General features: G+C 38.9%; 1 protein-coding gene across 1 annotated transcript; it reads left to right on the forward strand.

Moving 5' to 3' along the window:
- Positions 1-576: 576 nt before the first annotated feature.
- Positions 577-24,021, forward strand: ACO1 (aconitase 1). The gene is made up of 20 exons (XM_062512915.1): positions 577-673; positions 2,387-2,555; positions 4,648-4,785; positions 5,590-5,659; positions 5,764-5,947; positions 8,618-8,757; positions 9,707-9,878; positions 10,314-10,414; positions 11,401-11,517; positions 12,795-12,954; positions 16,148-16,283; positions 16,772-16,856; positions 17,137-17,293; positions 17,815-17,939; positions 18,681-18,785; positions 19,457-19,599; positions 20,987-21,134; positions 21,533-21,655; positions 22,569-22,754; positions 23,491-24,021. Exons 1-20 carry the CDS (start codon positions 577-579, stop codon positions 23,602-23,604), a joined length of 2,670 nt encoding a protein of 889 aa, XP_062368899.1. The 3' UTR covers positions 23,605-24,021.
- The last annotated feature ends 1,524 nt before the right edge of the window (positions 24,022-25,545 follow it).

A 25,545-nucleotide genomic window follows, 5' to 3' on the forward strand; every position in this document is an offset into this window, starting at 1 on the left:
GACCTGAGGGGAGATAAGGTCTACAACTGCCTGAAAGGAGGGTGTAGCCAGGTGGGGTCAGTCTCTTCTTCCAGGCAGACAGAGACAGGATGAAACATGTTCTCAAGCTGCAGCAGGGGAGGTTTGTATTTGATATAGGAAAAATTTTTTCCAGTCTTTGGAAAAGGCTGCCCAGGGAAGTGATGAATTTATCATCAATAGGTGTGTGGAGGTTCACTTGAGGACATGGTTAAGTGGTGGGTATGATGGGGCTCAGTTAACAGTTGGACTCAATGATCTTAGAGGTTTAAGATTTAAGGTTTTTAAGATTCTGTGTTTCTAAACCATGTGGTGTATCCATATTTTTCACAATATTCCTATCCTTCCTTCAGACCTTTTATCTCTGAGAATGTGTTACAAGTAGGTTTGTGATGGACAGGGAATGACTGACAGTACCTTTCTCTATGGTACAGGCCTTTGTGTGTGGGATAGATATACTGTGGACTGTGGGGCATGTACTTTGTATGCAGGACAGATGTCATGAAAGTGTCTTTGATTTTTCTCTTGTTTTAGGGACACTAACAGTCTTCAACAACCATGAGCAACCCTTTTGTACAGATTGTGGAGCCACTGGACCCAAAACAGCCTCTGAAGAAATTCTTTAATCTGAGCAAATTGGAAGATGTGAGATATGGTATGTTGACAGCATAAGAGAAGCATTTTTTAATACCAATGAACAGAACCTGAACAGACTTTGCCACTTTGGATGAAACTAGGTCTCTGGTGAGAACTATGAATTTAAAAGGCGAATCTTGAAAAATGTAATTCTTGAAATTTAGAATGACAGAAATGTTGGCAAGACCACAGTAGTATTTTCTCAGCATACTGTGCACACAGCAGTCTTATTTTTCCTGAGTGGGTGAGGAGAGCTAGGCAAAACTAAGAGCACAAGTTTTCTTATACTACTAAAGGCTTGAAAGGATCTAAAACTAATGTGTGACTGAACCAATCAGAAAGATTTTTCAGCTTTAAAAACAGTAGTGACTAGAGAATCATTTCTTGAAGAGGCTTTTTCCTTAGATCCTCTGACATTTCCCAAATATTTCAGTGGTATTGGTAAAAATCTTAGTGTCTATGCCATTGACTTGGAAAGTGAGTATCTACAGCTTAGAGTTGTCTATGGTGGGTGTTTGGTGTTTCAAAAGGAAACAGGTGATTAAGGAGAATTCAGGGAACAAGAGGAGGAACACTTCCTCTGAGTGTCGGCAAGGCAGGCTCTGATAAGTGAGCAGTCAATTAATGTCAGTCTTGGTGGGTGGAAAGCAGAGAAGAATACACAAGACATTTGAAGACATAAGAAGTTAAGGAATAGACAAATATACATACAATGTTACCAGTTTATCTATTCCAGGATTCCAAGAGTGATAACCTGTGGATTCTTTAAAGAAAAAAGGATGCAATTCTCACTATCCAGCATAAAAAGGGAATATCTTAGCAGGGAAGCGCAGGAGAAGACTCTAAAAGGGCCCAAAACAACAGTAACAATAACTCCCAAAGCTCCCAACTGTACAAAACACCCAAAACAAAATACCAACAACAGCCAACCCAAATTGTTTGGATTTGCTATTTCCTGAATAATAGATATATTTTTTTACAGTAGCACTAATGAGGTCTCACTGTGATTAAGTGACTTTTATGTCTTAGGGGCCAGCCCTGTGTAGAAAGTTGGAACAAACTTCTCAAAAGATTTTAAAACGTAAATATTCTGGGAGGCAATCAAACAACTATTATTAAAGTGGGCCAGAGGAGGAAAGACTGACATGTGTTTGGCCTGTTCCTTGTAGCAGAGCTGTGAGGACTGCTTCGATAGTATTTTGTGTTATCTTCTTTAAATATTTCTAATTTGAAGTAAAATAAGATTAATAGATGCATTGTCTGACTTTCATTCAGTTTCATCTTCCATCTCTTGAGACAAAGAGACTGCATAAACCAGTAAAGCTGTGCTTTCCAACACAGCAGGTAGAAAACTACGTTTTTCCTGGTGCATTTGTATGTCTGTGTTCAGTGACAAAAGTGAGAGCAGACTGCAGAAAAACAAGGTGAGCACAGCATGTTTTCAGGTTAGCTGTGCTAGAGAGGGTGGGAAAGTTCATCAGCAAAGATGTTTACTGTGTCACAGGAACTGAGGATAATAGACCTGTTGAAACATCAAGTGGAACAGGTCAGTTAGTACTGACCTCCTAGCAAAGCTGGAGGCTGGAAAAGGGGTTTGGATAATCAGGAGATTATCCTTGTGAGAATATGTGAGAATATGGGAACCTGCCTGCCCCGGGCATGGAACTTTGCACTTGCTGACATACGCCCTAAGGTAAAATTTTAATTTGTTTCTTTCCTCTTACCCATGCAGCTCGCCTGCCATTTTCCATTCGAGTCCTCCTGGAAGCAGCTATCCGTAACTGTGATGAGTTCCTAGTGAAGAAAGGAGATGTTGAGAATATTCTCAACTGGAAAGTGATGCAACATAAGAATGTAGAAGTGCCATTTAAGCCTGCAAGAGTTATTCTGCAAGACTTCACGTGAGTCTGATGCTCTCCAAAGCAAGGAAAGGGGGCTTTTGAGAGTGCAGCAATGCTCTGCTTGGGGTGGAGGGGTGAGCTGAGGGGAAGAATAGCAGTGAGATATTTGGAAAAGCCTTTTTCAACTTTCCTGGATGTCATGCAACAGAGAACACTTGAAGAAGCAAACACTCAGAATAGGAGCATTGAAAGAAACTCTTCTGAGATGGAGAAATAAATATCTTCACAAAACTTCAAAACAGGGAAAAAAGGGATTGATAAATTGCATCCTATTGAGGAACTTTGGTTTTTAGATTTGGTCTTTTGTTCTTTGAAGCAGTAGTATTGTCTATTCTCTCCCTCACTTTTTTATGTTGTTTTTTTTGTTCCCCAGGGACTCTTGCTTTCAATTTTTCTACCTATTTCAATTCTCATTTATAACCCACATCATTACTACCTCTTCTAAATCAGTATTATTATGAATATGTTTTTAAAGACTTCTCTGCTGTTGAAAAAAATAGTGTATTATTTTTCCCAGAAATGCAAATTGAGATTCCTACCTAATGGACTCTGAAAACTGGGCCTGGTTACTGCAGTGAGTCCTCAGGTGTCAGTAATAATTATATAATAGTCCTTGTTCAATGTGGAAAGTCAATTTGCAGGTGAAACAATAGCATTTAACTGTTCTAATACAACATCTAACTTGCAGGTCTAGTCACTGTTCTTTGTATCTTTGTCCTCTGTCTTTATAAAATATTTTATAATTTAAATCCATGGTAAGCTCAGTGCAGCTATGCTGCCAGTTGATTTTCTTCCTCAACAGTGAAGTATCTTAGCTGTCATGTCCTCTGTTTTGCATTTTCACAGAGGTTATCAAAGTGCTAGAGATGCAGTACAGTTCAACTTTTAAAGACTTTAGAAAAAATTGGCAAAGCTTCAAATGAAAAAATGGTGATTTCCTAACTATTTTTCATCCACTAGCTGTTGTTAATGTTTTGAAAAAGTGGAACAGAGAGGAAGCTGAACTTTTGAGCAAATATTGTTCCTTCTTTTACTGTTCTTCTTTCTTGCCCCCTACTCCTGCTGAGCTTTAAAAATGTACCTATAAGTGTTGAGCAACTGCATTCCCAAAAAATGAGTTCTTGGACAGGCCTCTGAGGACCTTTTTGAAAAAGACAGCTTTGGCAAATTTCCAAAAGCTATACAACAATTACATTCAGGTTGTCCTGGTTTAGAATTATCGGATTTCCTAGTTAGGATTATTCAGTAATTATCCTGACATTTTCTAAGACAGTAGAAGGATATTGTGTCTATTCCATATCAGTTGTATGACATTCGTAAGTTGGCAAAACAACTCTTCTGCTGCTTTCCTCCTATCCCCCTTCGTCAAATTCCCATAGGTAGAATAACACAGGATTTTCAATTTTTCATATAAAAAGCTTATCCTGGGATGTCAAACTGCTGAACAACATAAATTAATTGTGTTCAGGTTAAAAAAAGTGGATCATTTTTCCTGTTTATTTTTTGGTAATTATTCAGGATTTTAAAGGATTAAAATTCAGTAGGAACTAGAAAGCCTTTTACTGCTCTTGTTCCATGGTTTTTGATATTTAAAAAAATTGTAATAGCTTCCTTATGGTCAGAGTTGAAAATATAAACCATTGCTGCTTTGGGCTGCTCTTAGAGAAATGTAGTTTTTTTCAATGGGTTACTCATTGATGCCAGATCCTTATGAGCACATCAGGGAGCTCTTTTTGTTTTAGCAGCCAGCAAAATCAGATAGGCAAGTATGTAAGAGGGTTTTCCAAGCTGGTTGAAGGTATCATGGTAGAACATACTTCAGTAGAAAACTGAGAATATGTGTCCAGAGAAGGATCAGAAGCTGTGTTAAAAGAAATATTGAAAAGTGTATGATTTAGTAGGTGGGTCAAGTGTTGAAATGACAGAAGTTCTGGTTACTACTCATTATTTGCCTGCGTTGAAAATGGAGAAGTGCAGTTTGCTGTGTACGTGACAGTAGCTGTCTGTTTTGTATCTCAGGATTGTGGTGGCTTGTTTTTCTTTTTCCCTCTTACCCAAATTGTTTCACCATGCCATTTTGTTTCTCTTGTAGTGGGGTGCCTGCTGTGGTTGACTTTGCTGCAATGCGTGATGCTGTGAAGAAACTTGGTGGGGACCCTGAAAAAATCAATCCTATCTGTCCTGCTGATCTCGTGATAGATCACTCCATCCAGGTTGATTTTAACAGGCAGTAAGAAAAAAATCACTCTTTACTTCTCAATGGTAGTACATAAACTGAATCCAGTTACTGTTTATCAAGGTAGTTCTACTGGTTCATCTACCCTTCAGTAAATACAATACATAAATATGGGCCTACTGAACTAGTCTTCCAAACAGATCCTGCAGTCACGTTTTATGATGGTTTCCTTCCATCTTCTTGAAGTTTTTTGATATGCAGTTACTAATCATTATTTTTTGTCACAGCCTTGTTTTTTTTCTATTAGGCTCATTAACATATTTAAGAAAATAGAAATTTTTCTCTCACAGAGAGAAAGTTGGCCAGATTTATGCTTTGGTTCTTTCAATCTTTGCAGATCTAAATTAGGCAGCTGATTGAAGTAAAGAATTTGTTAACACTATCTGCTTTGACACACAGAGGCTTCAGACAGCACCGTATCACAGTGGCAGCCTTTTCAAATAAAGTTGCAGGACAGTTGTGTTCCAGTTTCCTTCACTGCATTGCTGATTGCTTCTGATTTAGGTGTTGGAAAAGTCACATTTTACTAACATTCAGTGTTGCTTTTCTCAGGCTACAACATTTAGGTCTGCCAACTGCAGATTAGTACTCACATCTGTAGCAGAGTTCAGGCATTATCTCTTAAGATTTCTTAAATCCTTTTAATTGGTTGCCTGTAGTGATATTAAAGTGGTGCAATGGGTCAGCATTCACATTAGCTAATAAATCTTCTTTTCTTTCAACCTTTGGGTTTATTTGACTAGATATAAAATTCAGGTGCTACCTTTGGTTCTGACAGCTGATTACTTTTGCTTGCAGGTCAGACAGCTTGCAAAAAAATCAGGACCTGGAATTTGAAAGGAACAAAGAAAGATTTGAATTTTTAAAGGTACTGACAAAAATAATCTTACTTACAAATTATGGAGACAAGCTCAGTGAATGGAAGTTCTTTTTCATGTTGAAATTTTTTTACTCTAATTTTTTTTGTTTCAGTGGGGCTCTCAAGCTTTTAAAAACTTGAGGATTATTCCGCCAGGCTCTGGGATCATCCACCAAGTGAACCTGGAGTACTTGGCAAGAGTGGTGATGGATCAGGATGGCTACTACTATCCAGACAGTGTGGTGGGCACTGACTCACATACCACCATGATAGATGGCTTGGGAGTGCTTGGCTGGGGTATGTACAGTAGTGATCAGTCTCTCGGCTCAGGGAGCTGTGTTATGGGCTCTGGTGTTGACCCTGGCTGGCAAATCACCCCCAGCCCATCACTTCCTCACTCCTCCTGCTAGCACAAAAAGGAAAGAGAATTGTTAATCCAAATGCAAGATTAAACTAACAGGTGTTGATAAAGATAGTTTAAGTGATGAGGGGTGAGTGTAGGGAAAGAAAATTAAAGAAGTGATGCAAAGACAGTCACCACCTCCTATCAGCCCACCAAAACCCAGCCAGACCCTACTGGGCAGTGGCTACTTTGGAAAGCCCACCTCCCCAATTGGTGCTGAGCCTGATGTTTTGTGGCATGGAATATCTCATTGTTCATCTCTGCTCAGCTGTCCTGGCTGTGCACCTCCCAGTGTTTTCTCCACCCTGGTTTACTTGCTGAGGTGCAAGGTGAGAAACAAATTACATTGATACTGTGTAAGCACTACTTAGCAATAGCTAAAACTCTGATGTGCTATCAACACCGGTTTGGTAACAAATTTAAAACATGGCACTATATGGGCTGGTGTGAAGAAAAGTGATCTCAGTGCTAGCTACACACAGTTACATAGTCCAAACCCAAATGCAAGTAACCTGGTAAGGTCTCTTACAGTTATGTAAGACTTTGTAACTAAGCTCCCCTTTCTGATAACTGCCTCAGACGATTTCTGCTACACTTGTTGGCTTTGTCTGGGTTTTTAAAATCAATTCTTTGTTATTCTGCATTTAAATCGCAAGGAGGTAGATAAGGAAAATATTAAATAAAAGAATGTAATCAAAGTATCACTGATCATCCAATTTTTCTTGTGTCATTTGGCTACTTTAAAGTGTTGGATTATCCAAAAAAGTACTGCAAATAGGAATCTATTAGGTAGAAGGTGCTGAAAATTAAATCTGAGTGACTTAAATATGGTCAGCAAGGACATTGTGGAAAGCAGAACTGTGATGTTCTAATGCCAGTACTCTGCATAGTATTTTTTACAGGAATAGATATAAATAATTTATTTTTCTTCTTAGTGATGAACTGAAGTACTTGAATTAATTGAATAAATTGGTAAATATGGGGTGGAAGTATTTGTAGTCATCCCACAGAGTAGCAAAGACTTCAGCTGAGCCTTCATTTTCCTGTGATATGGTGATAGGAGTGCTATTGAAACAGCTGTTGTACAAATATGGAACAAGTATTTTTAAAGAGTATTTGCTACTTTTTCACATGTGCTTGTGAAGTTCTTAGCACCACATGTGATAGGAGTTTCTCTTTTTAATAACCTACCTATACTACTGCAGCAATATTGGTTGAGTGAGACTTTCTGAACCAAGGGTGAAAGAGTTCCTGGCTTAGAATGCAAAGTTAAACAAGTTCAGTGTGGGGTTAGACACATTTCTTATTCTTTATTTGATTGCAGTGTATGGATCCATCATTTAGATGATGTTGTAGCATTAAAAACTGCTTGGAAAAGTGTGACTCTTAGCCCCAGTTCTTCTCCAGAGTATGAAAAGTATGACTGGACGCATCTATAGCGTACGTGCTCAAAGTGCATACTCTTGGGTCCAACACTGTTTTCCAGAGGCTGGTGATACTGAACTTGGTTCATGACTACTAAAATGGTAGTCAGTCAGTTATGTTGACTTACTTGACTGTTTAAAAGTTATTCAACACCTAGTGGAAGGAGCCGCATGATTGGATCTGTCACAGCATTATCTTTTAAATTAACAGTGGTATATAATTTTGAGTAAAAGAAATTATAAATTATTTTTCAGGGCCATTCTTAGACTAAGTGGGTAAAAGGATTGGAGTAATTATTGGCATTCATAAGCAGCTATTGCAGGCAGTTTTTTCTAGATCAGTATTCATTAAGCTAAACAAAAGGTAGAAGATTTCAAAGGAGAGGATAAATATACAAGGGACTTTCTACAGGCAAAAAGTTATAAAACTGCTTAATGGTTTGGCTGCTTAATACCAAATTGCTAGATAATAAATGTCTTTCTTTGATTTCATATGACTATTGAATCTTGATATGTTACCTTAATAAATCAGTAATATTAAGTAAAGCTGGAATTCTAATAGTGAAAGTGTGCTTATGCAAAGATTCCCACCTACACATTCCCAAACCCTGTTGAAACATAATGGACATAAGGAAGATATTTCTGTCTTTGAAAGTACCTTTTCTGTTAGCATTCTTTAGTGATATTTCTTTCTTTCTTTCAAAATAACTTTTGAGTTTTTGTTTGGTGACCAGCAATCATGGTCTGCATGTGTTTCACTCACAGCACATCATGTTCAGCCCTATGTCAGTGGTTCTTGGTTTGTTGTGTTACTTGGTTAAGATATTAAATAAAACTTCTACATCTGTTATTGTAAAAGCCAAGCATCCTTAGAGTAAGTTACTTATATTCACCTAATATCACATCTAATGGTTTAGGAACAATGATGAAAATATGAAACATAACAAAATTAAAGAGCCCAACCTTGATAAAATACCAGCAAAATGAGGAGTGCCTCTTAGCAGAAGACTGAGGCTGTCTGCTTTCTCTCCCTGTTCACACCTTAAGTAGAGTACTCATCAGGCAATTGACTCCAGTGTTTATCTCTGACATATTAGTATCCTTCTGAATAGTGGCATTGTATCCTCCTGTTGTGTGCAGGCGTGGGTGGCATTGAAGCAGAAGCAGTGATGTTGGGACAGCCGATCAGCATGGTGCTTCCTGAGGTGGTTGGCTATAAGCTGGTAGGAAACCCTCAGCAACTGGTAACATCCACTGACATTGTGCTCACCATTACCAAGGTAAACCACCAAGATTTGATATTTTTCCATTACTGCTGAGAGCTAAACATATTCTGTAGGACAGAGCCGCCGTACAGAATGTTTAAGAATGCTGTGTGTGCTTCCAGGTAGTAATTTTGAACTTTTAAAAAGCTTTTTCACTGTCTGTGGATTTGAATCAGCTCATTAAGGACAATTTTCTAGGTAGATCTCTTTCCCAGAAACCACACAAAATATACGTTGGGATAATTTGGAATTCAGTAATGTTTTGGAGCAACAGTGCTTTTTCCTCTGGATCAGAAAAAATCCTGATGACTTGTTTTTGAAGCCATCACATAAAATAATGCAATATAAAAGCTGAAAACTGGACAGTAAGCATTACAGTCTGAATTCTTTCATGTGCAGGTTTGACTCATGTCATATATTCCTAATATGTTTACTCATTCTGTGGATTGTCACTGAATTAAGAATATTACTGGGTCAGCATTAGGGTTGTTGAAAGTCAGAAATCAGGTACAGAATCATGGAATGCTGTCTACAGAGAGACCTTCAAATGGGGAAAGCCAACATTTTTCCTTATTTTATTCAGATGTTGTGTGTGTTCAGTTTGACTCATGCACTTATGCAGTTGGTTCTCCCTGTTTTTCCATCTTCCTGGGTTTGCTGTCTGTAGACTCCCCACACAGTTCTTTCAGAACATCATGTTGATAAAAATGCAATTGTAAGATAGTCTAGTTTAAATAAAAGGAAGAGCAAGTCTTAGAAGAAATATGATCCTATGTTGTACCTTATTGAAACTTTACATCTCTGTGTCCTCATCTTCATGATTTAGCTAAGCAAAGGCTTCCTGGTTTCAAATGGCTGTAGAAATCTTCACAAATTTCTCTGAGTCCAAAGCTGGATTTCATAACAGACATGCTCATGTCATTTGACACATAACAATGACACAGGCACTGTATTTTTATAACAGCATCTTCGCCAAGTTGGAGTTGTGGGTAAATTTGTGGAGTTTTTTGGTCCTGGTGTTGCCCAGCTGTCCATTGCTGACCGAGCCACCATTGCCAATATGTGTCCAGAGTATGGAGCAACAGCTGCCTATTTCCCAGTGGATGATATTAGCATTGGATACCTGATACAAACTGGTGAGTATAAGAGACCACAAGTTAAGGGGTAATTGAAAGGACTCCAGGTCTCTATGACATTAGCAGTGGGGTTAAATCAAGTGAAACCTTCTGAGCTTCAGTTCATTTTTTTAATTGATACTTGCTTGTTGAGGCTGGTTTTTGCACTTGGTTTGCATGTTTAGGAAGAGCTGAGTGTTAGATTTTTGGCAGCCTGCCAAAAATCTGAACTTAGATTGTCTAGACCACACATACAGGAATTTAAGATTTTGTTCTGAAAAAGCCACCAAGTCTGCTCAATTGGTTTGGTTTTAGTGGAGCTCTAATATTTCTCTTGAAAGGGTCTTGTAGTGCTATTGACAGTGTGCCTGTTATCCACTTTTTCTTGTTCTGTCAGATGGTGGCTCCTCTGTTTCACTTGCATTTTGGTTTTGCTGTATCTGGCTTTCATTTTAGGCCGCGACAAAGAGAAGGTTATGTGCACAAAAAGGTATCTTGAGGCTGTAGGAATGCTAAGAGATTTCAAGAACTCTTCTCAGGATCCAGACTTCACACAGGTTAGAAACAACCCTGTTTTCTGGCTCCTTGCTTTATGCCTTTTCCTATTTTGTTGTGATGATTGTCTGTTTTTCACAGAAACTAAGAAGTAGTCAAAGGATTCCTTGTCCTTTGGTTTGGTCGGCACAGTTGTCTTATTTTTAGACTCACTGGAATGAGTCAGTTGGCTCTTCAGGTGTGAAAACTTGTGTGTAGGTATAGATTTGCTTTCAACTGAGCTCTAGCTGGTGCAGATTCTGCAGTTTGTTCCATGGAGCTTTGAGAAGTCTTTCCAGACTGAAGGACGCTCCGAAGTGTAGCTGTGGAGATGATGTGGCTGTTGTGCATAAGCCTTGTTTGCAGTTTTACTCTTTTTCTGTTTGGTCACTTATTTTACTGTGTGAATCAGGACCATTAGAATTCCTGTGTGGTAACCACAGAGAACACAAGTAATTTGCTGTGCAAGAAAATTAAGTCTTACTCTGTATGCAGGAAACTCAAGAATATTCCTGATTTTCTCTACTGTAAATATATTTCTTGTAACTTGTGTTTGGGTCTGCATGATTATTCTGAAATCTTAGCAGATTTGGATGGATGTAGCACATTACGAAAACAAAGTTTGGAAAATGGGTGAAGAATAGATGAATAGTCTGCTTTTGGTTTGTATCAGTACCAGTATTGCTTCACATCGTTTTTTAACCTGCTACTAGCATGTGAAAAGACAAATTAAGAAATAATTTATAAAGCTTAGGTGCTTTATTTACATTGGGTTTTTCAGTAACTTTAGTACTTTTGATAGCCATACCTGTGAGCTGGCAGCGTCTAAAATTAGAAGTTTTCCTTTCCTTCTGATCTTTCCATTCTCATGTGTCTTCCAAAATTTCTGCAAATAAAGATGTGCAGACTTAGCATTGATTCAACAGCAGAGGTAAGCATGCCTGTGGCTTACCTGGCTTCAACCTGTCAGGCAGTGCCCAACCACTCTCTTTTTACCTCACTTGAACAGGTTGTTGAGTTGGATCTCCATACTGTTGTGCCTTGCTGCAGTGGACCAAAAAGACCTCAGGACAAAGTTGCTGTGTCAGATATGAAGAAGGACTTTGAGACTTGTCTGGGAGCCAAGGTAAGAATTGGGAACATTTGAGCAAACAAACTAATGCATGCCTCTAAAAGCTGTCTGGTGTTCAGGAACTATGCTCTGGGGTTGTGTGTTGTTTGTTTGCCTGGTGAAAAATAAATGAGGATATTAGACTGCAGTTTCAAAGGTGACAGAAGCAACAGGTAGTTTAAAGTTGGGATGTTGATTCACTTGCATGAAAGTAAATACTACTCCTCCTACTACTACTTCTAAAACTACTACTCCTACTGGACCAGTATTTCTTTCTGACATTAGGCGAAACACAGTTTTGACATAGACTAGAGATTTCTGAGTTCTGCCACAGTAGGGGGTTGTTAATTGAGGGGACAAAATACCTAATGCACTGAGTTCTGTGATAACCACCCAGCTCTTGAGCTCTCTAAGCATTCCAAAGAGGTTATGTCCTGAACCTACACTGTAGTTTTGCACTAAGTGTTGAATTGTTCAGCAGAGCAGAACTGCTTGTGTCTCTGTGATTCTGTGATGTTGGCGGTAAAGACAGAAAACAATGACTACATTCTATATCATCCAGTCAAAAGTGGTCATTGAAAGAGGAACTAGATTTATATTTGAGTTAATATTCCTGGATACCTATGTTTTCTACATCAGTTTGAATCATTACCTGATACAGTAACCATCCTTGTTAAAGGCATTACAGAACTCTGGTGATGTAAATCAAGAAAAGCAGTAATTTTTGGTTTGTTACATATTCCAGAGTCCATTAGGTGATCTTATGCTTTCAGATCTCTAAATATAATTTTTCATGGCATGAACAGTGCCTTCTTGGTCTTTGTTTATATTTTTTTCCAACTCTCAGACCTTTGCCTCTCAAACCAGCTCCTGATATGCATTCAAGCTTTTTGATAATCCTGGCTTAAAAATCTTACATGTTATGCTAAAATCTCAGGACTAGATTGTGTACTAAGACTATGTGCGATCAGGAATTTGTAGCATATATGAGTAAAAAGCATCTGAGAAATCCAAAGAAGGATATATTCATACAGGAAGAAAATACAAATCTGTTTTGTGCAAAGACTGCCTGTTTTACCAGAAAACAGAGAGGAGGAGAAACTCCAGAAAAGAATAAATTTTGTCCCTCATTTTGGTTGACCAGAGACACAAGCCTTCACCATCACACCTAAAAGTCACATTCATGCTTGTGCTAACAGGTGCTTCTCACTGGTGAAAAAACAGCCCATACTAATATTCAGTCAAAGGGTTTACTAACCACTCCTTTTGATTCTTATTTTCTTCTCCTACAGCAAGGATTCAAGGGATTCCAGCTAGCCCCAGACCGACACAACAGCATAGTCAAATTTAATTTTGAGGGTCGTGACTTCGAGCTTGCTCATGGTTCAGTAGTGATTGCTGCCATTACAAGCTGTACAAACACCAGTAATCCCTCAGTTATGTTGGGTGCAGGTAAGCTCATTTGTCTAATGTGCAGTAGTTTCTTCTGTGGCTCTGGATTTGTGTCCTAAAGACAACAGCAACCCTGATGTAATTCAATGTGTACAGTGCTGGTTTTGTCATTTGGAGTGCTAAAACTGAGCTTAGTTTCTAAGGGTGGCAGAAGGACTTGTGGAAGTCGTAGCTAGAAATGTAGGTTGTATCGTATTCTTCCTGCTCTGTCTTTTCTACAAAGCAAGCTGGAACTTAATTAACCAACACTTTTGACACTTTTCCAAATGCATAGAAGCTGATATATAGAGCTAAGGAGAGGCTTTTGAAAGTCAAAGCCAGAAGAGGAACAGTGAAGAATGGTCTTTTGGGGCAAGTGTAAAGATCTGTCAGCAGAGTGACAAACACACATTTAGGTAGAGGTTGCCCTCTTAAGTTGTTACAAGAGTCTGGGGGCATGGTAGGTGTGAGTGGAGGAACCAAACTACATTCTCAGGGATTGCCAGCTTTCACAGCCTTTTCATTTACATCTTAACTGCATCCAAGAGGAGGCCAGAGGTGAGCTTGGTATGCACCACTACAGAACAGTTAGTCTGACTTGGTTGTGTAAAATTTCAGGTCAGGAGATTGTTCATTTTTAACATAACTAGTCTGGGCAGAAAAATTTATCACTCCTAATGTCTGCATCTGGCAACAAAATAGGAATGAAGAGTGTCAGCTCAAAGGGTTCTGTCTGTACTGGACAAGTTTGGCCCAGTTTCCTAGGTGCTTGACTACATGTTTACAAATTTATTTCTCTCCTCTGCAAACGTATACCTAGATGGTATCTGTCACTGTAGGATCATCACTGCATAAAGGCTTAGTAGTCTGTCAGACTGTTCATGCAATGCAGACTTTATTCCTACAGAGGTCAGAAGGGATGTCCAGTGGGCAATACAAAGGCCCAAATACAAATAGCAGAGAAAATTACTTCCTGGTTAATATAATTTGTCTTTGTTCCTGTGTTGTGCTGGGAAGCTTTTGGGTTGCCAACAGTCTCTGTCAACAGTCACTTTGTGTTTGGCTTTTTGATGTAATATTTATCACCTGTTTTTAGATTAGCATCTATCTTTGCATACTTTCTGTCTTATGGCAGTTCATCCCCCTCCCAGGGCCAAAGATCTTTTAAATTCTAGCAACAGGTTCAAAGTCCATCATAAACTAAGATGTGGCGCAAAAGAGAAGCAGGTGAGAGACTTGCTCATTTTCTTGCCACTTTGAGAGGAACAGCATTGAACAAGGTGTCCAATCTGCTTGCCCTTAACAGGACAGCCAAAGCAGCATGCCTCTTTCCTCAGGTCCATTCTGCATTATCACAGAAACAGAGCTGTGTTTCTTTCTTCCAAGGATCAAGAAGTAGATTTTCTCCAGGCAGACTCTGTTTGCCTTGTCTACTCCCTTAGTTCTAGCTGGGTGGATGTATCCCTCAGTTGTGCCTGCCGAGTATAATTTCCCCTAGTGTTTGGCTCCTAGGCTAACGACATGCATTTTTAACCTACTCCGAGGCAGTAGGGATACTGGTCTTTCAACCATCTTGGCTTAATAGCTCTGTGGGTTTAAAGTGTAGAATGCTCTGCTGATACAAATAAAGTTGGTACTTTGAGTGGCAGCTACATTCACTACTATGTAATGCACAGCACCATGAAGAATGTAGTCCAAAGGATATTGGTGCATGTATTCAGATTTAATGGCTACTCTCACCTTTGCTACCTTTCTGTATAGCAGCATTTATGTTTTGACCTTGAGAAGGAAGGAAAAAGTAATTCTGTCAGTCTCTGATAACTGCTGGTCAACAGCAGTGTTGAGAACCTCTGAGATACCCACAAGAAACACAGCAATTTGGCTTTCAGGATGAAGTCTCAAATTAAAATAACTAAACATACAGTGTTTCCAAATAAGTAACCAGGCTAAAAAAATCCAGGCTATGAACAGTTGTTTCAAACTACTGCTATGTATCCTGGGCACTAAGCAGTGGCTGTGTGTCTGTGGGGATAGTGGGTGTATGCTGTAGGAATTTTGACAGCCTAATCTGCCTTTACAAAGGTGTTGGATTAAGGTTGCTCAGAGGAGCTGAAGTTCTGGCATTTCCTTGCCAGCTTTGAGAGTTTGACTGTGCTGTCTTTTCAGAACTGGTATGAGTAGCAAGACAGAAGCCAACATTTTCAAACAGGCTGTCAAACTCTCAGTTCCTAGGATAGCTGTTTGTTCATGGGCTCATTTGCAGAAGTATACAAGAGCTACAGTTTCTGCAGATTCCTCTAGTAGCTAAGAAGAAACCTCAGCAATTTCAGGAATAGGACCGCTTCTTTAAGTTCATATGTGTAGGCCATCTCACACAACACTTGAAAGTATCATGATCCGGGACATGTCTAACAGAGCTGCCAGACAGCTGGCAAAGACAAAACAGTTTGATGAACATCTTCCAGTTGGAGATCATGGTGCATCAAAGCAGAGCTTATGTCTGTTTTCTTATCTAAATGAATGTCATGTGTTAGGGGGAAAATGCAGTGTGGGAATGTGAAGTGTTGCATAGTTTGCTTATCTGCTGCTTCTTTTATGTTCATCCTGGAAAAGAACTGGAGAGGACTTGTTTTCTGAACGTTTGTCTCTGTATGGACAATTCATTTCAAAGAAAGGAATTCAGGGTAAATGTGTGTCTAGTAACACGTTCCACTGAGATATTTCTATGCCTATTACAAACCCAGGAGTGGTAAACAGCACTTGTGAGATGGCTTGTTTGTGGCAAGGGCCAGCATTCTGCTCCTGTGGGCAGCAGGTCCTATGCTTCCAGTTCTTTCTTCTCTGGGTGACTGGACCACAGTAAGTGGGAACTTAGCAGTTCTTCATTGCATTTTTTTGTGAGATATTTGTCTTACAAATAGTGTTCTGAGTTTTGAATATCTACTTGCTGCCCCAGTAAGTGCATCTCACTGAATGCAACTTCCGTCAACTTGCTAGTTGTGGAACAGAAATTGCAGACTGGATCTACAGTTGAACAGAGCACTTGTCCTCTAGCTGGTTATTAAGAAATTAGTGCTGTTAGCTCAAAATTGTACCATTTCATTGCTGGTGCCTCTTCTGTTCCCAGCTATTTAATGATACTTCTCTTAACATGCTTATCCACCAATCTCTCTCACTTCCAGCAAAATCTGCAACTATCCTCTGTGTTTTTCAGGATTGCTTGCTAAGAAAGCTGTTGAAGCTGGTTTGACAGTGAAGCCGTACATTAAAACTAGCCTGTCCCCAGGAAGCGGGGTTGTCACTTACTATCTGAGGGAGAGTGGAGTTATGCGTTACCTTTCTCAACTAGGGTAGGAGTGCTTTGCTTACTGTTGTCCTAATGATTAACTAAAAGCATTGTCAGCAAGTGATTCAATAGAACAACGATTTCTCTGTACAGCTTAAAAGATATTGCAGGTACCTTATGGTGTGAACCTGCATGAGCGAACACATTGCTGCTGGGCTGGCAGGCCTTATACCAATGCTGAAGGCCTGCTGTAGCTTCTTGAAGACTTATGTTCTTAAGCAGGAGAATGGGTTATTTTCAAGACTAATTGTTTTGAAACCATGTAAATCACATTATATTGTCATTCCTCTTGCTGTTCATGCACACATTTCCTCTTCTGTGTGCATGGACAGTCCCTGCAATGGTAAAAACAGAGCATTTCAAAAATGCTGTTTTCAGCAGCATTTCATTTGCTAAAGTACTTCTGAAAGTAACAGTTGCCAACTGCTGCATAGTTAAATGTCTTGCTCCAAGATAGCTTTTTGTTCACCATTATTTTTGTGCTTTGTATAGGTTTGATGTGGTGGGTTATGGCTGTATGACATGTATTGGCAATAGTGGACCCCTACCGGAGTCTGTTGTTGAGGCCATTACACAGGTATGCAGTTTTTCCTGTGCAGCTCATTTATGTAAGCTGTTCCCTGCTGTGTGCTGTTCTGAGCTGTATTATACTGTGTGTTGACTCTTCTCAGCTCTGTACAAAGCAAATTCAGTCTATACTCTCTTTCCTGTGTGAAATGTTTTGGGGTTGTTCAGAAGGAGACCGTTCTGTCACTGGTCATTGTTGTTGCAGTGCCGTGAGGCTCTGCAGACTTGCTCTGTGTGTGTGGATTCTGCAAGCACCTGACCTATAATTTGTCTCAAACTCCATCTTACAGGGAGACCTTGTGGCAGTGGGTGTGTTGTCTGGCAATAGGAATTTTGAAGGGCGTGTCCATCCCAATACCCGTGCTAACTACCTGGCCTCCCCGCCGCTGGTGATAGCCTATGCAATTGCTGGGACCATCCGGATCGACTTTGAGAAGGAGCCTTTAGGTAAGACAGTGTTGGGAGGTGTCTTTTCACAGCTTATGAACTCAACTGTTTGGAATTAAGCACTTCAGAAAGTGCTTTAAAGTACCAAGTACCTCTGGGAGACAAATAATGGAATTGTTAAGAGTCAGACCAACAAAGAGTCAGTATGATGTAGAAAGAATAATGCTCTGGCTTGGCTTCCCCCTAATTCCACTGGGTCATATTTTTGGTTATATCTGGGCGATAGTCTTTAAAGAGCCAACTTGAGTTACTAGATTTTCTTTGCACAGATGACCTTCAAAGATCCTTTCCTGCATAAATGATTCTATAAGTCATTCTGGAAGGTCATTGGAGGTCACAAAAGGGTTATGAACAGGTATTACCAACTTTGTGACACACTTTTCTGTCAGACCCTTGTAACTGAAAAAAGTGTGTCTTGTGAGTGTTACGAGGAACACATAGCCAGAGAACACGGTGGTAAACTTTTATTTCTTCTTAATGAAAAATTTATGCAACACAATTGACAATACAATTTTATGCAGGAATAAATTCTTCGGGGAAGAAGATTTTCCTGAAAGATATCTGGCCAACAAGAAATGAGATCCAGGCTGTTGAGCGTCAATTTGTTATTCCTGGGATGTTCAAGGAGGTCTATGAAAAAATAGAGGTGAATTAATCCTCTTGGCAGCAGTTTGATTGATGTACTATGCTATTCTGAAGATATAAAATTATCATGATAATGAAATGAACCTTTTTCATCTCTAGATTTTGCATTTATTCTGACAGATGAGGTGTTTTTTTTTTAAAGAAAAAATCTTCTGGGTAATTAATTTGTTTTTTCAGACAGTCACATTTTGAAAATTGCTCTTTACAGTATTTTTAATGTAACATGTAGATGATGTGTTTTCAACATCCATCCCCAGCTGATACTAGAAGGTGGAATATTCCAGCTTCACAGATGTTTGATCTTTTTTTTCAGCTGACATAAAATTAATTTGCATTAACTTATAGGAATGGTATAATGAAAAAGATGTGTACTTGGTAATGTCTTCCTGCAAATCTTTCTCAAGTGTTGAAACAAAATATTCATATGACTTTTTTATTAGGGAAGTTTCTTAAGATTATTTACAAATACAACAGAGCATTATAAAGTGGTACCTGTACACATAATACAGGTTATTCTCAGAAAATAAGATGAATGTCTCTTCTTTTGTAATGAAGATTTTTCTAAATCTTTTAGTAGATAGAATTCTTAAAAAGCCACCCCCAAATGCATTTTCCAAAGTGCCCTAAGAAGTACATGAGGCCCTTGCTAAAGTCAAATTTGTAATTGTGCCTGGATTCTGAAGTAATTTATGTTGTTTCTGAAAACTTAGAAATCAATGAAAGGATTTTGTGCATTTTTCAGACAGTAAACAAAGCTTGGAATGCCTTAGATGCTCCTTCAGATAAACTGTATGCTTGGAATCCCAAGTCTACTTATATCAAGTCTCCTCCTTTCTTTGATGGTCTGGTACGTATGTGCTTTCCTTTTGAATCAAGACAAAGTACGCAGTGATCTTGACTCATATTGAAGGTGAAGCAAAGCTACTTCAAGGGGCATGAGAGGATTCATAAAAGCCTATTGAGGTCTTGGTTCTTAAATGTTAGAATTGCACTATTGTGTTCATTTTAATACAAAGGCATGAGTGAAACTCAAAATTGTAATGATTCCCTTTCACTTCAGGGCTTTTGAAAAGTTTCCTTTTCCTTTTAAGTTGAAATACTTCTAAACAGTCACAAAGCAAGTGAAGGAAAAGAACAAGAAATGCACTGTTCTGCCTGCTTGCATGTTGCACCAAATAGTTTGGAGTTTGGATTGCTAATTTAGTGCCATTTAAAAGTAAATGGAGATTTTGATGCCTGAACATGTCTAGGAATCCTCAGTTTTTATGCATGTATCGCAGAAAGCCTTGGCTGGGCTGGGTTTTTTTGTCTCCTCTATTTTCTTCATGCATGAACCTGTTGGGAGATAGCCAGGGCATCATATTTGTTCAAAACCAAACATTTTTAATAGTGTTAGGTTTTTTCTTTCTCCTAACTTGTATAAAAAAGATTTTATTTTGCAATTTGCACTTTTTTGAGAAAGGCAAAGGAATTATTTTTCATGCATTAATTATTTTGTTTATATTTATGATGGCTTAGACTTTGGCTCTTCAGACCCCAAAAACAATAGAAGATGCTTATGTCCTGTTGAGTTTTGGGGATTCTGTGACAACTGACCACATATCTCCAGCTGGGAACATAGCAAGAAATAGTCCTGCAGCCCGTTATTTGACTGGCAGAGGGTAAGCACTACTTCTTGTTCTTGTCATACACCAGGGAGGGAAAACAAACCACAACTATTATACCATGTTACAGGCACACATACCTTCTATCTGTTCACATACACTTGTATACCTTTACAGCTGTCTGGACAACATACAAATCAAGAAAGAAAAGCATTTCTCTTTCTGCTGCTTCAGCAGCTCTCACTAAGTGTAAGAAGTAGAATAGTACATCACTACAGACCTTCTTGTGGAAATAGGGGAAGAAGATTACTTACTGCAAAAACTAGCCTATACATTTATTCATAAATAAGGGAATCAAGATTTGTCTCCCTATTGAAGCAAAATGACTATTTTTCTTAGTGTTAGAAATTGATTTTATATTCGTTTTTTCTAGCATGTGCAACTATTTCACATATCTGGGCTCTTAGGGACTACGGAACATCCAGAAGTTTAGGTTTCAGTGCAGCTGCAATAACTGGTAAATCTATTGTGATTGGAGTCCAAACTCCTGTAAAATGATCATATTTTTCTGTGGCCAGTCTGTCAGTTGGGGTTCAGCTTAAGGCAAGACTAGGACTTACTAAGCTGACCTATTCAGACTTCACTGGTAATATAATGCTTTTGTTCTCTAATTTAGCACTTCTTACACTTCCAGTGGTGTTTTGAGCAGCAGCACTGACATAAAAAAAAAAGTTGTTACTCACTAGACCTAATAAGTTTTGGAATGAGAATGGATTAAAACAGTATGATATATTGAAAACCAACTGCTGTGGGCTCTCTTGAACCCGGCTATCAGTTACTTGGAAATCTGAGTAGTCCTACACGCATTACAAAACAGATGTTGTATGTCATAGCTGCAGTTTGGATGTAGCCCAATGCCAACAGTCTAATTTTCAGTCACATTCCAGTGCATTTTTTGTTTGCTGGCTAGACTGGAGTGTCCCTTCATTCTCATATTTCTGTCTGCAGGTGAAATTTTTCTTCTAACTTTCACCAGAGATTCTTGCTGCCTTTTAGATATTGGCACAGTGCTCTGCCTTTGTTCTAGATGTTACAGTAGTATAAATAATGAGGATCTTCAGGCACCAGCTGTTAAGAAAAAAATTGTATTGCATCTGCTGACTTAATGTGAATTATATCCTTGCATCACTGTCAGATATTATTTCTAGGTCAGGAGTTGAGACTATTATGGAAGCTGCTTTTTCTGACCAAACTGTGGCTATTTGTAAATTACTTTTCTTTCAGGACATCTTAAAGGACAAGTATTGGCTAATTGGATGCTACTACCAGGGTGGGAACTACATACATCTGCCTCAGAAAGACCAGTTTATTACTTTATTTTTTTAGAACAAAGTGCTTTTAGTCTAAAACCAACACAGTTCCCTTTCTTCTTTTTCTTTAATAGCTTGACTCCTCGAGAGTTCAATTCTTATGGCTCCCGCAGAGGGAATGATGCTGTCATGGCCAGAGGAACATTTGCAAACATTCGCTTGGTCAACAAATTTATTGATAAACAAGGACCTCAGACAATCCATTTCCCTTCTGGGGAAATTGTAAGTACACATGCAACTCTAAACTGTGGCTCACTGACAACAGAGTGAATTAGTGCTTCTTACCAGGTTAGGTAATTTACTTCAGTACCTTTTAAGTAAAGCTAATTGAGGGTGCAGGGACTGACTCAGGGAAGCAGTTACATGTACCTATGCAATGTGGTGCTTTCAGGCATATCAGTGGAGAGTGTAACCACTGTAAAAGCACCAGGGGAAGGTGCAGGGTTTCTTTGGGAGTGAGATCAGACTAGAAGTGCTGTATGGTCAATATCCTTAAAGTGCTGCTTGGTGGAAGTTGAGCTTCAACTGTTTATGTGGGGAAACTTTATTCCTCTCTTTTCTCTGGAACTGTGCTTCCACTCACAAAAAGCTTTACAAAGAATTCTGCATTTTTATTCCAGCTGGATGTGTTTGATGCTGCAGAAAGATACAAGCAGGCTGGTCATCCTCTGATTGTGCTGGCTGGGAAGGAATATGGTGCAGGAAGTTCCAGAGACTGGGCTGCTAAAGGACCATTCCTCTTGGTGAGTGGCTACAGTAAACTGGGAGGACAGTATTAACAGTGCATTAATTTGTCAGTAAGACTAGCTTATGACCAAATCCTGGGTAGCTCATTCTTACTTTTGGTAGCAAGAGCTGTTTTGAAATCTCAGCTCCAAGAGCCACAGTAGAGTTGCAAAAGCTGTTTAATATTAATAGAATATGTCCTGACTGGAAGGCCTGACTGATTTTCATCTGGAAATCCACACTAGAAAGGCCAGTTTCTTTACTTCCACTTTCCATAACCCCATAAACCATAGATCTGCTTTCAGCAGCACCCTTAAGCTCATTTAGCAAGGAAACTAGAAAGTGTAAGAGAAGAGTATCAGTGAAAATTAAATTTAGTGTGGCTTCAGCATGGAAGCCAAATAGAGTTCCACATACAGTGAAATACCAGTTTCTTTCTCTGTCTGTCCAGTCTTACACTGTTTACGGCAAGAATTCTGATTCAAGCTTTCTTGCATTACTAGAAAAAGTTTTGAGAGTTGGTGTTTAAGTTCATCTAGGTTTTTGGAGTTAAGTTTTTGTGTTAAGTGTATTGACGTCTAAAATTTTCAAAATTAATTCAAGTGCATGCTGGTGCTTACAGGAGGGCACCACTGAATAAGGAAGAATTATAGAAATGACTAACGGTGCTCTGAATAAGACATGCTAAAGTAGATGCAGGATTCCTGAAAAAACACATTACTTTTTTGAGTCAGGCTTCTTTTAAAGAGATATGAAAGTTAATGTACACGCAAGTCATCCTGGACAGTTTGCTGTCAGACAGACCTGCTGACTCCACCAGTAGCTGGTAAATGAAATGGAGGGGACCACAAACAAACCAATTTTCTTCTTGTGAGTACAGAAAGACGGTTCTGAGCTATGAAATAAATCAACCCATTGTGTGTTTCCCAGGGTGTCAAGGCTGTGCTTGCTGAAAGCTATGAGAGAATTCATCGAAGCAACCTAGTAGGAATGGGAGTGATTCCTCTGCAGTATTTACCTGGAGAGGATGCAGGAACTTTAGGACTCACTGGACGGGAGCGTTACACGATTATCATTCCTGAAAATCTGAAACCACAGATGAATGTCCAGATTAAGGTGAGAGACACCTAAGAGCTGAATTTTCTGAATCACTGTAATTCTACTCAAAATTAATTGCCTTTTCAAACATATGCTCTGTCATATGGCAGTCAGATTCATTTAAAATAGGGAGAAGAATTGACACAGTGAAGGAGATTAAAACAGTTATTCTAATATTGATTAAACTGAAGGGGGTAAAATTAGGTTAGATACAAGGAATAATTTGAGATGAGGCACTGGAACTACAGCCCAGAGAAGCTGTGGATTCATTCTCCCTGGAAGGGTTAAAGGTCAGTTTGGACAAGGCTTTGAGCAGCTTTCTCTAGTGGAATGTTCCCTGCTCATGGCAGTGGGGGTTTGAACAAGGTGATCCTTTATGTCCCTTCCAGCCCAAACCATTCCATGATTTACTATGACAGGATATAAAAGCAGCATGCTCAAACTGTTTTAATTAACACAAACCCATCCTGTATTTTAGACCAGTCACTCAAAGTCCACTATAAACTTCTGTTATAAATGAAGCAGCAAATGCAATGAGACATCATACTGTTTGTGATGGTTTGTTTTAAACCACTTTCCTCTCAAGCAGCTCCCTGTAGTCTAGTGTGGATTAGAAGTACTGATACCTGTTCACTTTAGCTTTCTATCACAATTTTTTATGACAGCAAACTATCCTAGTAGATCTAATTTTACTATGATGTCAAGTAACATGTGCAAGGTTCTGCTGCTTGAATGACTTTCTTTGTCCTAACAGCTGGACACTGGGAAAAACTTTCATGCCATCATGAGATTTGACACTGATGTGGAGCTCACTTACTTCCACAATGGCGGCATTCTGAACTACATGATCCGGAAAATGGCATCCTAATAAAAAAAAAAAATTAAGCAAAAAGGTCCAGGTACAAGCCTGCTTCCTCTGAGCACAATGAAACTATAGTAATCACGCATTTCGAAGTGTGAACCGTAAAGTGAACAATTTTTTTTTCCCGTGGATTGTATTAGAAGGCTTGTTCACAGTGCTGAATTTTTCTGTGTACCAGGAAACTGGACACATCCATATAAAATAAACAGCATTTATTAACTGCTTTGTATGGCAGTTGGCTTGACTTACCTTAGAATACAGTGCAAAAGTCTGACAGCATTAAAATACTGCTGGTATCTGTAGAACCATTGAAGATCACATGCTGATTTAATGTATTTGGTCCACTTTGTTTGACTCTGAAGTTATGTTCTATGCTCATATCAATGATCTAGAAATTAACTGACAGTATAAAAAAAAATTATTCCTTCCTGATTATCTGACACTTACTTGCTTTCTTATTCAGTTAAAGAAATCTGAATCTAATATTGAAATTATTTAGCTGTTTATTAATTTTAAAAAATGTGAACTCTGTTTAAAATCTAAGCCTTTGCAGAAAGGTGGACTTTTTGGGGATATTTCTAATAGATAAAATTAAATTTATTTTTAAAAAGTTTGGTGGTTCTGTCATTTTATTCTTAGTGTTGGATTCTACTTGCACTCTTCTCATTGTCACTGTAGGAACACAGACTCATAGAATCATGCAAGTCTTGGCTTCCCAGGTTTTAATTCTAGTTTCTTTGACAAGTTTGCATGAGATAAAATGAAGATAAATACTGTGAGATACTGGAAGTCTTCTGTAACCTAACAGAATACTGGCCTGATACAATTCAATCTGTTTTGTGCCCTCAAGAAGAAAATCTCCATGCTTTCAAGATCCTCATCAGCAATTTCTATGTCAGTCAGCAACCACTAATTAAATTCATGCACTCAGGGCAGTCAGTGACTGCCCAATCAACTGCCATGTGACTATATTTACAGGGATAACAAACTACTGTTACTCAGAGATAAACAAGGTTATAGTACTAATTCTTGCTCTTCACTGTATTTACAGCAACTGCCACAACAATTAACACAGTGGAGAAATCACTTCAAAGTAATTTCCTAATGTATTTTTAGTGCAGTCAGGTCTGGCTGTTTATGGATAAAAAGCAACTATTAAAATAGTTATGAAAGAAGAGACTTCAGGAGATTGCGCTGTGCCTGAAACAGGCTCTTGCTTGATTGTGACAGAGCTTCTCTAGTAAATCCATCAGAGGCCCACCAGAATGTTGCAGGGTCTGAAGTTTCTCCTCTCATGAGGAGAAACTGAGAGCGAGGACTGTTTGATCCAGTGAAGGCTCAGGGATCTCTCTGCTGTTTCATACAAATATCTGAATGGAGGGCACAAAAGAACATGCAGCCAGGCTCTTCTCAGTGGTGCTTAATGACTGAGCAAGCAGTGGGCACAAACACTTTTTCATTCTGAGGGACCGACCGCTGAGGGGAGGAGATTGCCAAAAGGGATTGTGGTGTCTCCATCCTTGGAGATGTTCAGATGCTGTCTGGACATTTGGACATTGTCCTGGGCACCCCCTTGGGTCACAAGATGACATTTAGAGGTCCTTTCCAACCATAACTGTTCTGTGATTCTGTGAACTGAGAGTTGTTAATATGGTAATAATCTTAGTAAGAAATATGTAATTTCTGCTTCAATTTTTTTTTAAAAATCAGATATTCTCAAAGGCCAAATAGGGTGCTGGTGTTCTTCCCCACCCTCCCATCTCCACTGTGCACTAAAGGAAAGACTTCTTGTATCATGCTGAATTCTTATTTATGTGTTATCCCATCACCCTTCAGTATTTGTTTAGCTGCTGAATTGCAAAGTTGTTTCAGGCTGAAATCCCTGTGTTCAAAGAATAGGAAAATACCAAAACTTTTCAACTTCAACTTCCCAGTAGTTAGTACTCT

This window comes from Cinclus cinclus, chromosome Z (assembly GCF_963662255.1).
Source record: "Cinclus cinclus chromosome Z, bCinCin1.1, whole genome shotgun sequence".
In the NCBI taxonomy this organism is placed as follows: Eukaryota; Metazoa; Chordata; class Aves; order Passeriformes; family Cinclidae; genus Cinclus; species Cinclus cinclus.